Source organism: Phaenicophaeus curvirostris, chromosome Z (assembly GCF_032191515.1).
Source record: "Phaenicophaeus curvirostris isolate KB17595 chromosome Z, BPBGC_Pcur_1.0, whole genome shotgun sequence".
Taxonomy (NCBI): Eukaryota; Metazoa; Chordata; class Aves; order Cuculiformes; family Cuculidae; genus Phaenicophaeus; species Phaenicophaeus curvirostris.
Genome location: NC_091431.1, coordinates 5,019,936 through 5,036,051, shown reverse-complemented (window position 1 = coordinate 5,036,051; position 16,116 = coordinate 5,019,936). Strand labels below are relative to the sequence as shown.

The 16,116-nt window shown below is 39.8% G+C and overlaps 1 protein-coding gene across 1 annotated transcript in view; it reads left to right on the top strand.

The window, feature by feature from the left end:
* Nucleotides 1-16,116, top strand: part of PLPPR1 (phospholipid phosphatase related 1) — a 131,070-nt gene that overhangs the window by 57,415 nt on the left and 57,539 nt on the right. The window contains exon 2 of the mRNA XM_069879895.1: nucleotides 10,038-10,146. Within this exon, the coding sequence (XP_069735996.1) occupies nucleotides 10,084-10,146 (63 nt within the window). The 5' untranslated portion in view covers nucleotides 10,038-10,083. The remainder of the gene's footprint in view (nucleotides 1-10,037; nucleotides 10,147-16,116) is intronic.

The following is a 16,116-nucleotide window of genomic DNA, read 5'->3' as shown; positions in this document are numbered from 1 at the left end:
AGATATGCCAGAAATCCTTTGTACTATGTCCTTGCAAGGTATGAAGGTGATGTTTATAAACCAGATGAATAGATAACAGTTCCACATAAGATTGAGTTTGCTGCCAGATTCACAGGAGTGGAAGTTCTTGTCATACTTGTGTATCCCTAGCATCTCCACTACCAGTACAAATACCAGAATATCAGAGGAGCAAGAGGTTGTACCTCTGGTTCTTGGATCACCAAAGGTTACAGTGTGGTGAGGCAGTTGCTTGTTTACTTTCGTAATATTGCAGATTGCAATCAATACTCACATAGTGTTACTTGCCTGGCCCCAAGATGACAAAATGAATGTATTTCTTTCTGTGCAGAGTCCAGTAGCTTGTGCCTGTTACTTGTGTTTACTATTAGCTTACCATGATTTTTAGTTAAATTTTTCAATGCAGCATTCATCCCCAGAAAAAAACTTGGCAATAAATAAGCCATATTACTCATCCAGTTTTCCTCCCTTCATCCTGTGTAGCATAACTGTACTCAGTTAACACATTCCATGCTCATCTTAGTATTCCAACTGCTTTATCTCTGCAATCTGACCTGTGTGAACACTCGCCAAAATCTCTGACTTCCTAAGTTGTAGCAGGAAAATGGGAGAAGAGGGGTCTGGAAATTTCCATGGATTCCACCTGAAGCCAGTAATGTACAGGTTCTCATCTGAATGAGGGAAATTTCTTTGGATAGTTTTTTTCTTGTCTTAAAATTAATCATTTTAATAATTTTAAAATAAAATGTTGTAATTAACATAAAATCTCTTCTGCAAAATCCTGAGAGATTTAAGAGGGAAAAGGAGAAATGTTTTCTGGAATCTATTGTATTGATACCCTTTATCAGAGTAGACAAAATTTTCAGTCTTGTGGTTTTCCAGGGCAAACCTTGAGGTCAATTTGACTTGTTTACCCTCCTTCCCATAGCAGTTTTTCTGTAGCTCACCTAATTTTCCTCTCCTCTGCACTGTTCCATTGCTACCTTCAGTATTTCACAACCTGGTGTTATCAAATTTGAGGCTATCTTTTGTTTGCTTCTTTCTTTTCAATGTCTTCATCCGTTTCTACCAGTTAACTTTGATATAGAATCGCCAGGTTGGAAAAGACCCACCGGATCATCAAGTCCAACCATTTCTATCAATCACTAAACCATGCCCCTCAGCACTTCATCCACCTGTCCCTTAAACACCTCCAGGGAAGGTGACTCAAACACCTCCCTGGGCAGCCTGTTCCAGTGCCCAATGACCTTTTCCGTGAAAATTTTTTTCCTAATGTCCAGCCTGAAGCTCCCTTGGCGGAGCTTGAGGCCATTCTCTCTTGTCCTGTCCCCTGTCACTTGGAAGAAGAGGCCAGCACCCTCCTCTCCACAACCTCCTTTCAGATAGTTGTAGAGAGCAATGAGGTCTCCCCTCAGCCTCCTCTTCTACAGGCTAAACTGTGAGCCTAAGGAGAATGCTGCTCCGTTTCCTTCCTGTTGAAACCATCTAGAGTTTCAGTGTTGGTGTTTTGCATGGAGAGGCACCAAATGCCATGGAAATAGCTTCAAAGGGTGAAATTCAGTCATAAGCCCTTCATGATAGTATCCTAAATTTCAGGAAGGTTATACTTGCATTTCCAGCCTGAGCCTTGCAAGGCTGACAGCTGTAAATAGAAAGGGGCCTTGATTACTTTCCTTGTAGGTTATGCAATTGAAACAGTGAAATTAGAACTCTACAGTATTTTAGGAATGATGATTTATTGTACAGCTAAACAGAGTACCTGTGTCTCTAGCCCAAGATAAATTAATTCAATCAGTTGCAGTTCTGGATCTTAAATATGTTACTTTTGGAACTACAGACTGCTACATTTTTATTATCTGAATCCAGAGAAAGTCCTTTGTGGGCTTGCAAAGCCCCTCCTGAAGTCAGAGAAAAATAGAGGAGTTGATAAAACAACTGATAATATTGCCTTTCTTGTGTCCTGATCTGGATACAATGGGGTTTTGTTGGCCAGGGGAGGTTCAGGCTCAACATAACGAAAACATTCTTCACTGAAAGGGTCATTAGGCAATGGCATTAGTCTGCCCAGGGACGTGGTTGACTCGCCTTTCCTGGAGGTGTTTAAGGTGCGGGTGGATGAGGTACTGAGGGGCATGGTTTAGGGACTGGTGGGAATGGTTGGACTCGATGATCCGGTGGGTCTCTTCCAACCTGGTGATTCTATGATTCTATGATTCTATGATTCTGTGATTATACTAATCATATTACTAAACTGTGGCATTCAGAGTCCCTCCTGTCTATGAGCCATTACTTTATTGCTGACTACACCTGCTAGTTAATTGCTTTATGTGTCCTTAAAGATACATGGAGTTTTAACCAATTAGAAGTAAAAGAAATGACCAGTTGCCTTTTGTGCCTTTGTGTTTCTTTAGAGGAGATCACAAGGCAAGTTAATTAGTCCAAATCAAGATGATACAATTTCAGGCAGATGTTTAAAGCCGAGAGATGTTTGAAAGGATGAAACGAGAGCTATAAAAATGAGCTTTTTTTAATTAAATGAAAATTAGGAGCAGAATCAGTCTTGTTAATTTCATAGATAAATTCAGTGGGATTTTTTTTCATAAACTGCTTGTTACTTTTTTTTTAAGAGTTTCCTAATCAATCTCTTTGTCTGATTTCTTCTTTTATCATGCACTGTGAATCCTTTAGGGTAAACTTCTTAATCATATGGTTTAGCTGATGCGACACCACATTTTAGTTGGTATCATTCAAGGCAGCACTGAGAAAGTGATACACTGAAACTTTTCAGAAGGAGTTCAGTGCCTTGCCAAATGAAATAGATCAACCATGATGCCACTTTCAGGCCTGCAAGACAAGGAAAGGTTTGCGGGTGTGAGATGGTTCAAAATAAGGCTTGTGGCCATTTTGTTTGGGTCCCTGGGTGGGGCATTAGCTTGCACATGCCTACTATTTACACAGTTGTGTTTTGGGTTCTACTTAGGCAACGTCTGTGGAATTCTGGCCAAGTGTCATCAGTGTACATTTGTCACTAGCAGCTGTAGCACTGGGATTTCACTTGCCTCCATGCAGTGTGAAGCTGGCTATAAGGCCTCTGCTGTGTTGACATAACACTTGAACTTTCTTGAAGATGTAAGTAAGTGGTGCGGGTCTTTTATCAGTCTACCTGTCTATAGATTTTATACTACTTCTTATCACTCAGACACAGGATAATTTCCAGATTAAGCTCGCAGCAATGAAAACATTCCTAACAGAATTCTGAAAATTTCTGACATCACTTTCTTCTGTGGATCAAATCCTGTTTTGCCACCAGGGATTCTGCAACACATGTTTAAGAAATTGATATTTTAGGAATCCAGATAGCTATTTGTATAGCTTTCTTCATAGCAAGGTGGGTTATGTACCAAGGATGTTATTTCAGAAATGCTATGAATTATATTATCTGGGTGTCGTTAGCCATAAAACAGTTGGCTAGTACAAGTGCAGAAATGTTAAAATGTGACCTCTGCTAGCAGAGAAGGGTCAGAAATCTCATCAGAGAAAGTGTTTTTCTGGCTTGATACCCAAATGCTGCAAAACAGTTTATTGTGGTGGTGAACATGTGTGCATTTATTTTGTGCATCGGTGGCAAGTTTTTGTTCTTTTATTCACAATCACTAATGATATGTAATTAATTGTTTGTTATTAAGTCTGCAGAGAAATATGTGAGATACATTTTCAATGACAGTTCAGTTTCTTTGGATGACAGTAGCTTAAATAGAAACCAGGTATTTATGCTGTTAAAGAGTTTTATAAAAAAATTAATTCTGTGATGAGATTTAGATCCAGTAAACTGAGCTACTGCTTCATCTCTTCAGCCTCTCTTTTCAATGTTCTTGCAAAGCAGGAAGTTGTGCTGCTGATACAGGAGTGCTGTGGGAGGTTGACACCTCAAGCCATGTCTTGAAACTTAGAACATATATTTGTTTACGGTCAGCTACTAGGCAATTTCTCAGTTAACAGCTGAAAATCAAGGATGATTCAAACATGTCAGTTTTGTTGGGGCATACAGTATCATCAGTCTGACACCGTATTACTGAACTGGTAGCTGTGACTTTGGTGGCTTTTCATCTCTCAGTTTGTGGTGAATGGACTAAAGAGTTTGTTGATGATGGGAAGCCAGAGGCTAATGCCTTCTCTCTTGCCCAAGCTCCATTGTGTGTATGCTCTTTTCCACAGATTAAAGGCAACCCGATCCAAAGAATAACTTTGTAGGTCAAAACCAGTGGGTCACTGAGACATCTAACTGAGTGCCAGTTGTCTGGTACTGTCTAATTATTGCAGACATGCTGCTGTTTTCTTAGCTTTACTATTTTTATGCTACAGCACCAAGCAAACAGTCTGTGTTATGTTTGGATGCATGGCAGACAAACTGAATCACAAACAGGGCTTTTTGCTACAATGTCATTTGGACTTTTCCTCACACAATTTGGATTTGGGAATGATTCATGGCACTAGTCAGTGTTTCTGATTACTTTGAAAACACTAAAAAATTTCTCAGCTTTAGCCAGGAAAACGTTAAATAGCCACGACTGCCTTTCACAGGAATATCTTGCCTTTGATTCCGTAGGCCGTTTTGTATACACTGGTTAGGTATATATGGAAAAGACCTTTGGGAAAGGCATTTTTAACCCTCTATTATCCTTCTGCAACCTGTTCAAAATTATATGCATGGTCATGCTAGGGTTGCATTGGGATAATGAGGTGACTTTGGGCATACCAGAGGTGAAGTTGCATAGAGAGGGTGTGAGGCTGTCACATTTTCATGTATGTTTGATCAGTGCTTTTGCAGAATTGTGATGTCCATTCTGTCGTGGTTTCAGTAGCAAGCTAAGGGAAACCTCTGATGCTTAAACGTACAATGAAGACTGCATAGTTATTATACAGGAATTAGCAAACACATTTTGAGTGCAGAGATTGTATAGTCAAGTGGATGGAGCACTTGACAGGCGTCTGGGAATAACATGTCTTTCTTCATCCTAGACATTGGGTCATTGTGTGATGTTTGGCAAATTACTTCGACTCTTTCTGGCTCTGTTTTCCCCACAGGAAATGGAAGGCTCTGCTTTAGAATGACATATATAACTGCTAGTGTAATAAATAACGATTATGATGATACAGTTCTCTGCAAAAGCTTGGATAATCATCTTCAGCAGTTTGCATTTGTTCTCTAATTGAATGTAGGTTTGACATAGGCAATGCAATTTTGTTGCAGTTGGGCAAATTGATCCTTGATGGACTGGCGCAGAAGCTTTAGTGATTTTTTTTCTTTTACTTATAGACAGAATTCTTATTTTAGTTAGAATAAAGTTCTTTATAATTTGAAGCCAATTGCCAACAAAAGTTGCAAACTGTGACTGTAAGGTGAAACTGGTAAACAAGTGGAGAAATTCTTATATTTTAAGTGTCGCTTACATTGTAACAGAAATGCCAGAGTTGTGTTCCTCCTAACATAACATTTACATATCATTTTGAAACAGAATGTTAACTGCTGCTGAAAAGACCATGAAATTACCTAGATTAAGAGGAATAGGATATCCAATCAATTTTTTTTTTGTGCTTGCATCAAATCCCAGTACCAAATGATCAGTGGTTGCCATTCTCACCACTGGTCTGAGCAGGTTTTTTTGGATTCTGCAGTAAAGTGATGTCCTACGTGTGCCGGTGGCTATGCAACTGTCTTAGTCTGAACAGCAGTTGCTCTATTTCAGACTGACAGTGTGGGAGCTAATGGCAAAAGAAACATACATTGGTATTGATTAAATTAAATGTAGGTTAAAACATACAATAAACAGTGCCTGTTAGGTTTTCTGGATTGTTGATTTTAGTATTTTCCACAGACCAGATAGCCACTGCAGGAGTATGTAGACCATAATATTCATCTTCTCTTCTCACCTATGCAGGACATAGTTTAAAAAACGTAAGGGTGAGCACTGACTGCTGACGGGCTCACCAGGAATTAATTGGTTTGAGCACTGACAACACAGAACAGCAATCAGTTGTACTGTGTCTCCTGCAGGAGCTATACTATAAAGCTTGGCAAATGCTAGTTTGTCCTAGATATGTCCTTTTTACTGTCTGCCACATGCTCACATAAAAAACTTTAGAACGTATCTCTATGAGGCTTTTAGAAATTCTTCTCTGGTTAGTTATCTGCAAGAAAATACCTTTTTTTGGAACACTGTTCCTTTCTCCACTCTTTGACTTTCATTCTTATTTTTTCCTCTCAATGGGTCCCTGCGGCAAGAAAATCTCTTCAGCTTGAATTCCTTTTTCTTTGCTGTCCTTTTCAGTTAATTTTCAATTCACTTACGTTATTCTATGTCTCTGCTTGCTCTCCCAGGAGATGTCAAACAATAACCTCCTATGTTGTAGTTCAGGGGCTTTCTGAAAAATGCATGTGGGGCAAATTGAGCAAGATGAGAACTAACTAATGCTAATTAATTCACAAATGTTGTATTGTACAACTATATATATTGTTTAAAGTGTAGAAGCACCTCATAATACCAGAGGTCCAGATTGTTAAAATTTCCTCTACAGTGGTCCCTAATTAGTTACAATAGGTTTGACCTGTTCTGTCATGCAGTACTCACATTCCAAGCCTTACAAGGTCAAAGCCAGTGAAATCTAAAAGCATCTTATCATTGAGTTCCTTAACAATTGAGTAAAATTGATAAAAATAAAAATAAAAAATGGAGAAAGCAATGCCAGATGCTGATATTGGAGCTGTTACTTCCTGTTGCTTTCGTCAGAGGCTTTGCACTATGAAAATTTGTTCAGTGCAAAGAGATACTAATGGATTATAGAATAGGACTGTCACTAAACACTTGTTTTACATCTCATTATGATTCCCTGATTCTTTGGGCAGAAGTGGGTTATCTCTAACTGCTCTGCAGGCTAAAGCATCTAAGGATTGCTGTAATCTGTGTTTTGCTGTCTGTGTCCCTAGAGGGCTCATTGCCAGCTGGAGAGAGACAAAAGATGGTGGTCCCACCAAGATAACACTGTTTTTCCCCTTTCCTCTTCTGTTGAGTGAGCTGATGAAAAGACTTGCTATGACAAGCACAGGATAGCTGAGAGTGTTCTCACAATCTGGGAATTAGCTGGCCTGATCAGGAAACTATTTGGTCTCTTACTACTTAAGTCTGACACAAATATGTCATCGCATAGGAGAGACACTGATGTGTAAAGTGTTTTCCCATAGGCAATGCAGTTTTTAAATGAGTGCACAATAAGCTTACAAGAACAGACATAGTGATACATATTTATGACATCAGGAGTCCCCTAGCATTAAGTTAGACAGTTTTATATGACTACTAAGAACTCTCAGCTTCTTTGCTAATCTGTGCAGTTACTTTCAATTGTCTGTTGAGAACATCTCTTAAATTCTTGGATTTCCTTGCAACTCTTTGCTTTGGTTAAGAACGTACAGCAGTCACAGCAGTTGGAACTGACTGCATGGCTTGAAGTTACAGGACAGTGTTATGGAAAATATTGATTATTTCTAAGCTTGATCTGGGAAAACATTAATGAAGGTGCTGAGGTATTAACATCTTTCCACTAAGCCATTTGAAGAACAGGATTCACAAAAAAAAAAAAAAATAAAAGATGCTGACAGCGTATCTCCAGGACACAAAAAGAGTTTAGTAGAATAATACTTTGTAAGCTGCTCTAACTCTTTAACCTACTATTCTACTAGGCACAATGTGTTTGACAAGCTAGTGGGAGAGCCACTTGGCACGAGAGCTGATGGTATGAAAAACGTTAAAAAATAAATTATTAGAATTTTTTTCCACATCTAATCTCCAAGACAAAACCCATTTTATCTCCTAAATTACTCTGAAATATGTTTGGACAAACAGGTGCGTTAAAAATCCATAATATTTGTGTTTCAGTACTGGCATACAGTATAGGATGGGAGTGCCTGAAGCATAGCACAGGTAGTATTTCCTGAGTATTTTGTTTGACCGGAACTGCATTTTTCAATGCATAATAGTTCAGAAGCCATTTTGGCACAGGATATATGACCTTGCTGGAGTCACTGTAGCTGTGTTGTGCCAAGAACTATATTACCAAAACTATTGTATACATTGTGTATTTTACAGCTCTGGGTCAAATTGTGAAGACCTGAGATGAGACATACATTAAGTAGCTCATAGGTGGCAAGACAAGAGCCTGCATCATGGTGCAGGTGATGAGCACTGGAAGTGGGTCCAGCTCCTCAGGCTTTGTAACTTCTGCTGAAATCAGTGCTCTGACAGCAGTATTTCTTCCAGTAACCCTTCTGAGATTACTGAGCTGGTGGGAAAACACCAACCCTTTTGTGAACTTCACAGGTTCCATATACCAAGGCCTGAATTACCACCCAGATGCCAGTGAGGTCAAAGAGCTGGGGAAAGATGTTATGTAAAGCATCCTCTGGAATATACACCACCTTTCATCTCCTTTCTCCTCCCTGGCCATGGCCTAAGGAGATGCATATGATCTGGACAGGGTTTCTGTGTGAGTTTTTGAAGGGAGGCCAGGCCCAACTAAGTCTGTGCACTTACTTGATATGATCACATTAAAATTGATAGCAAAAGATTCCCACTGCCTTCTGTGTCTCATGAACATTCCTAGCAGCTCTAAGCTATGTGCTGCTTTTCCAGACCCACTTTCCTACTAGCCTGTTTCTCTCTTTAAAATCATTTAAGCCAGAATTTGCTTCTTGATGTGTTACTTCGTGCACGCAGACAAGCACATGCACTCTCAATAAAAAATTTCCATGTTAGTCTTCTGGTCTTCTCGGCACTGGTGAGACCGCTCCTCGAATACTGTGTTCAGTTCTGGGCCCCTCACCACAAGAAGCATGTTGAGGCTCTGGAGCGAGTCCAGAGAAGAGCAATGAAGCTGGTGAGGGGGCTGGAGAACAGGTCTTAGGAGGAATGGCTGAGAGAGCTGGGGTTGTTTAGCCTGGAGAAGAGGAGGCTGAGGGGAGACCTCATTGCTCTCTGTAACTGCCTGAGGGGAGGTTGTGGAGAGGAGGGTGCTGGCCTCTTCTCCCAGGTGGCAGGGGACAGGACAGGAGGGAATGGCCTCAAGCTCTGCCAGGGGAGATTTGGGCTGGACATTAGGAGGAAGTTCTTCACAGAAAGGGTCATTGGGCACTGGCACAGGCTGCCCAGGGAGGTGGTTGATTCACCTTCCCTGGAGGTGTTTAAGGCACGGGTGGACGAGGTGCTAAGGAGCATGGTTTAGTGTTTGATAGGAATGGTTGGACTCGATGATCCGGTGGGTCTCTTCCAACCTGATTATTCTATGATTCTATGATTCTATGAATCTCTTTCCTGCTTTTTGTGCTGTAAGAAGATAAGTGCCTCAGCACAGAGTGTTGCAAGGTTGTGTTAATTAAAAAAGCCAGTAGCCTAAAGTAATGTACAAATTTCTAGCAAGCAAGAAAGGCTCTGCAACAAGGGCCTTGTCCTTCATTTCCTTTTGTTTTATTTGCTTTTTAGGGGTTTTTTTGTGCATAAGGTGTGCTGTCATCTTGAGCAGGTCACACTTTACAGAGATAAACATTTTCATCATGTGTACAGTTAGGGTACTATAAGTCTTTTAAAGTACAAATTTGCGAGTCAGTTACTAAAACATGTTGATTGAAGCCACACTTCAGGCAGGACAGTGAGCTGAAAATGTGATTTTATAATTCTGGGGAGGAAGCCTTAGAGTGGGAGTGGGTTGTAGTTAAGGAAAGCAGTTGCATTCTTTATCTTTGCTCTGTAGATGATGTATCTTGTAACTTGTGTGTGTGTCTTGCTTTTCTGCTGAAAAGGAGTGTTTTCTTAGGTTATTTTGGATGACTGTAAGCTAGACCTTGATGTTCTTTTTAGTCTGTATCCCTGGTCCAATATGTTGGTGCTCCATGGAACGAACCTCATTGTATTAAATGTGGAATTTGCCAAAAAGTGAAACATATTGAAATACCTTTGTCTTTTCTTTTCCAGGATAACAAAGTTTTGAACAGTGCCTCCCCAAGAAGAGTGATGAGAAATGGCTTTAGGAAACAATACCCAGAGAAGTTATTCCATCATCCCCTGCTTCATCTTTGTTGAGGTGAGTGCAGCATTCAGTTGCCAAGCCTACACTGAAGACTGCTCTGCCTCGCAGGAATTAAGTCATTTGTTGGCCATATTGTTTGTTAGGAACATGCTTTCTTACTTAATAACTTCAATATCAGTCTTCACACTCAATGCCATAAAGTCCTTTGAAAATACTCCAGCATAAGTTAGCCGCATCTTTGGTAAAAGCACACAAGATTATATGCTGTGTTTTCAAAACTTGCCTCTAACTGGTTTTGCCAACTAGTCCTGTGATATTTGTAGGCAGTAGCTGTAGGTTAGGTCAGCAGCAGGTGATTGCTCACATCTTTCCATTTTTCCACAGCCACGTATCCACCTTGCTGCTGCACAAGGACTAGACCTTGTTTAAGGAAATGTTTGATCTCACAATCTAATGGTTGGTAGGCTGAGGAAGCAACACTCAGCTCTAATTTCAGTTCAGGAGGAACATAAAATTTAGATAAGGTATGCCTGTTCCTACAGTGTAATGAAGGGGATTGTCTAGCGAAAGGACTGTGAATTGATTAGCAGTAAAGTTACAGGACTGGTTGTTCCCAAAATGGAGTGCAGGTCCATATCTTTGTTAAGGGCAGGTTAGGTAGTTATTTTTAATCAGCTTATTATTTTATGCGGTATAGTTTAATTTATTCTGATGCTTCTTTTACTTACCCTAACTCTGCTGGACTGGCCAAAATTATTATCCAAGTGAATAAATGTTTAGCTTGTGCTTATAAGACTGAGATGGTTTCCTTGGCAAGGGGCTAAACTCCCAGTTTGCAAGGAGGATGAAAGCTTCCATCAAATCTAGATAACTAGATAACAGATAACAGAGAGAACTGCCTGTAGCTCAAATGCAATACCCAGTCTTTGCCCCAAATTAGGAGATGACTTGTGCTTTTCTACAAGAGATGCACTGAGAACAGTTGGAAGACTAATTGTAATACTTACTGGATGTTGTGTAAGACCTATTCTGTTTCCACTGAAATCTTGGAATGGTTTGAGTATGCCGCAGCAGCATGTGTAATGCATGCTGTAAATGTTTGCTTTCTAGAGCTTCTGAGCACTGACCTTTCCACAGGGATGTGGGAAAAGCATGCAGCGGCATCCAGGACCTCTTGAAGCCTTACTCAGCTGGAGTCCTTTCCTCATAGTGTCTTCTCCAGCTGGAGGAAAGAAACTAACTGTCCAGTTACCTAACTGCCCAGTAGGCTGTGTGAATTCAAAAAATCTTTGATGATGGTGATGGAAAAGAGATGTCACAAGCAGCTTGGACATTTTAAACTGCATTTTGCCTCAGTCTGTACAAATGTGACACATAATTTCAGTGGTTATTTGCAGTTCTATTTTTTTCTCTTTCCTTTTCTGCACACTGAACTAGCTTGTGGCAATTAGTTGTTGTGAAACTTGACCTGAAGATGAATAGCTCATTACAAAAACTTAAACCTGAACCTGACTCTACAAATTCCTTTTTATGTTCAAAATACAAAGTTTTTAATAATACAGGGATAGCATGCGATGTCTAATCTGTAATAACAGATATGTTAAATCAACATTTTCAGTCCCTAATTAGAAACATCATAACATTATGAATGAATTTAAAGGCTAAATGGGGAATCATTAATTTTTGGCCACTTATCAAATCTGAGTCTCTCTCTCCCAAATAATGCAGGCAGCTTTCTAGATGGTTCTTCATTGTATTAGAAGAGGTATTATAGTCTGGCATTTCATAGAATCATAGAATAACCAGGTTGGAAGAGACCCACCAGATCATCGAGTCCAACCATCCCTATCAAACACTAAACCATGCCCCTTAGCACCTCAACCAAATGTCCATGAAGATTTCGTGCATTACATTCTGTTAAACACATGAGCAATTAATTAGGATGTACAGGAGACTAATATTCTCTTTTTCCCCAGCCCTCTTTTCAGCACTGCTTGCAGCTTGTATCAGTGAGGAGTCCTCAGGAGACTCTTGCCCAGCCTTGGTTCACACATAACAGCTTACAACAACATTAAGACCAATTCCATTCCTTGTTCAGCTGGCACAGAATCACAGAATCACCAGGTTGGAAGAGACCCACTGGATCATCGAGTCCAACCATTCCTATCAATCACTAAACCATGCCCCTCAGCACCTCGTCCACCCGTGCCTTAAACACCTCCAGGGGAGGTGACTCAACCACCTCCCTGGGCAGCCTGTGCCAGTGCCCAATGACCCTTTCTGTGAAAAATTTTTTCCTAATGTTCAGCCTAAACATGTACCATCTCTTGGAGCAGAGTATGGACCATTGAGTATCTGGTCCATTAGTACTGATGCTCTTAGGTACTGATGGTTGTTAAATAGAAGTGCAAAGAGCAGGATGACCTACTCCAGTAGCTTCCTGTGCCCTTTGGAGTCAGTGATGGACCTAAAGCATGCAGCAAAGGCTATAGAGTTCCTGGATGCTGGTATGCCCTGGATTTATCCCAGCAAATGCAAACAGTGCACAGCAGCTTATTGGAGTATTTGTTGATGGCTGGAATTGATCACTGGATTCTTAGGGATTGTAGGCAAGCATGAGAGAAAGTAGGAGAAACAGCATCTGGGATAACAGGAAGAAATTTCTCACATATACTTCCTTTTTCATGTCCTTTTGACTTGTATAGCATTTGTTGGCAAAACTCCTTGTGGAGCATCTCTTCCGTCCTTCACCTGTTGGGACATGCATGACATAAGTGTTGTCAGAAACATCTGTAATGATGCTTCAGCTGTGGCATTATTTCACAACCCAGCTTTACAACATTTGGTCCAAGCAGTGCTATGTTACATCCTTCCTCACAGCATCTACATGGGGCTGGTTGAAGGTAGGGAAAGGTAAAGCCACAGCTGGTGAAGATGTGTTTTGTACAGAGTAGCCCGGTTTTCTGTAGACAGGGAATGAATTGTTGGAACAACTCAGCTTCCTCAGATCCAGATGTAGAAGTGGGAGATTTTCAGTGCCTGGTGAATCTCAGTTCCTGCCCTAAGGCACTGGCAGGCTACCTAAGGTCTTAATCTAGCAGGGCTTTCCATGTGCTATGGTCTTTCTCGTTTCTTTGTTCATCTCATTTGGGGTGTTAGCTTTCTAGGCTGAAACTCATGCTAGGGGGTGCAGGGGAGCCAGGTTCAGTCTGGCTTTGAACTTAAAGGGTCAAAGTAATTATACTTGAATTTGCAGCATATTTGATGCTTATCGTTAGTGACAGGAAGTGTAAAGCAGTGTGATAATTGCATTTTCCAATAGATGTTGGAAGGATACTTAAACACTCTAAATAAATAGCATCTCCACAATTACATGTGGCTTAAGGAGGAAAGCATGCAAACAACTTTTAGGCCATTGTATCTGTTTGAATGATGGTTTTTTTTTAAAGAAGCCATAAGCAAGCAACACTTCTTCCTCTGAAGAAAACTCTTTCATCTATTCTGAGTCAACAGCAGTTATAACTATAAGGGCTTTCTAGATAATAAAAGGAGAAGATTATTATGGGATTTCTGCTGATGTGGCACTTCATGTTTTCCTCCTACTCCTTCTTGCTCTGCAAGTCCTGGTTTCAGGGCTTGAGTTATTTCAGGGTGTGAGTTATCTAAGGATTTATTTATTTTCTAGTACAGTTACTTCTAAAGGAGTCAGGTGCGCCAAAGGCGTGTCTTTTAACATGAAAACACTGCAATTTTCTGGCACCAAATTGAATTAAATTGGCTTAAACAGATCAAAGAGTTACTGAATGCCAAGTGACTTTAATGTGCCACATTGTGCTTTATTGTAATTATTATAATCCTGACATTGATAATGTAGTAGACGCAGACTCAAATAAGCAAACCGTTAAAACTTAAAACATTGGACGAATTTCAAATTCTGTCATCTGAAGATCCCACTTTTTCATACTAAATCCATTATTCTGCCCTCAGGAAAGCTTTTTCAGGCAGAATGGAAACTCTTCTTGTCAGCTTGATATAGAGCACATTGCAAAGAACTGAAGATTTTGTGAGAAAAATGTCTTCTCCCCTCCCCTATGAATAAAATGAAAAATGCTTAAAGTAAAAAAAAAAAGATATTCTTCCATCTATTCTGATGCAAACTTGATTTGAATTGTAGGTATGCTACAGGCTCATATGATCGCTGTTTCTACAGTTAGTGGGCTGAATTTTCCTTTACTTTTTGCTGGTTTAGTTTTGGACAGATTGAATCATCTTCAGTTATCAATTCAAACATAATTTCAAAAAAAGTTTCAATTTACAGAAGCACAGAAGGAAAGCATTCTTCTGCCTGCCTACATTTTCTTGCCAGTACTTCATGTAGTCAGGCCAACAGCTATTCTTCAGCAGGAGAATTTCTGCAATACTGAAATTATTCATGTAAGTGAAATAAGTGCCTCTTGAACTCCTGTTTGTCACTAGCATGGCAACAGGCTTTAGGGAGCTATGAAAAATAAGTGAACTGAGAACAGTAATGACATACACGGCACTGGTTTTTTTGTATTTTTTTGTGCAGTTGTTCTGAAAACTCAAAAGGTTTTGCACATTTGGGGGTAGTGACTGGTGACATCTCGGTTTTTAGCAGTGTTTAGGGAGTGTGAAATGCCTTTTTCTATGTGTTATGGTCCTCAAAGCAACATTTGTGCGAGGCATTTAATTAGGAGTGACTTTCTATTTCTGTTTCTTTTAAAAAGTCACTTGTCTGTTAAGAAAAACTTGCTGATTGCATTAGAGCTTTAATGGATATGATTAGAATTGTATAAAGGACATATAAACATAAAAGCACAGTTTTGGGTACTGATAATGCAGGCTTTAATTTTGTTAAGGCAATGTCCAGTTCTTTCAAAAAATGTCAAAAAATTCTAGGCAGACTTTAATATAAAAATTAACCAAAAACACATTCCAAGTTGACCTAATTTCCAGATAGTTGCGCTTATTAGTGACTTGTTTCTTCAGCAGTATCTAGTATCCACCATGTGGTGCATTTTTATTTTGCTTCCTGCTGAGGCAGAAAAATGGGATTTTCCAGTGGTTTGTGTGTGCCGGCTCAGTCCTTTCCCCCTCACTATAGGTGTCTTGCACATAGCTATTTAAAGCCCTGTGCCTTGTTTCTCCATCTGTGCCGTGCAAGCAGCAGTGCTATGCCACTCCACTGGGATGCTGTGAGGACGAAATGCCCTGAGGGACATGTCATGTGCTGGTGTTGTATAAACTGCCTGTCATTATATCCTGTAGTTAGACTGACTGTGTGAATTGATGGTGACAGATGCTGTGCAAATTCGGGGGAGTTCCTCTTGTAACAGGGTGATGTTTCTGTGTAATCCCCATGCTTCAATCACTTCTGTTTCTTGAGAGTCATTGTTTTTTATTTTATTCACTCAGCATATGTATCTATTTGTCTTTGTTTCTCTTTCTAAATGCCTCTTCATGTTCCCCATTTGCCAGTCATTCCTTATTGTTTGCTTTCTTTGTTTCTTCATCACTACCTCCTTTGTTCCAGATGATTGGATAACTCCATATTGTAAAATTGGCTAAATCTCAGTGAGAAGGTGCTTCCTGAATGTTGGATTAGTTTTGTAAATTGGTAGGCAGCTTTCATATTACCTGACTATAAACTAAAACTTGTTTTTCTGAAAAGATAATCTTTCTAGGTGTTTCACAATTAGGCAAAAAGCACAGAAAACTTTTGGCCAAATAAGCACTCTAGAAAAAAACAGATTACTTCTTAGCTTCTTGAGGACATTTTAAAATTAGCATTAAGAGACTGCCCAAGAGGAATGAGCTGCTTTATTCCATTTTTCTTTAAAACACAGGTGAAAGAAGGATTTAATGTTGCTTGCAAACACATGAGGCCTGTTTTGTATCCTGTCTTTAACCTGAACATTACCCGTCAGAAATAAACCCTTTGACAGACTGAATAACATCTCAGGGGTAGCACCAATGAATTTGGTGCAATTTTCAGTGAAGATA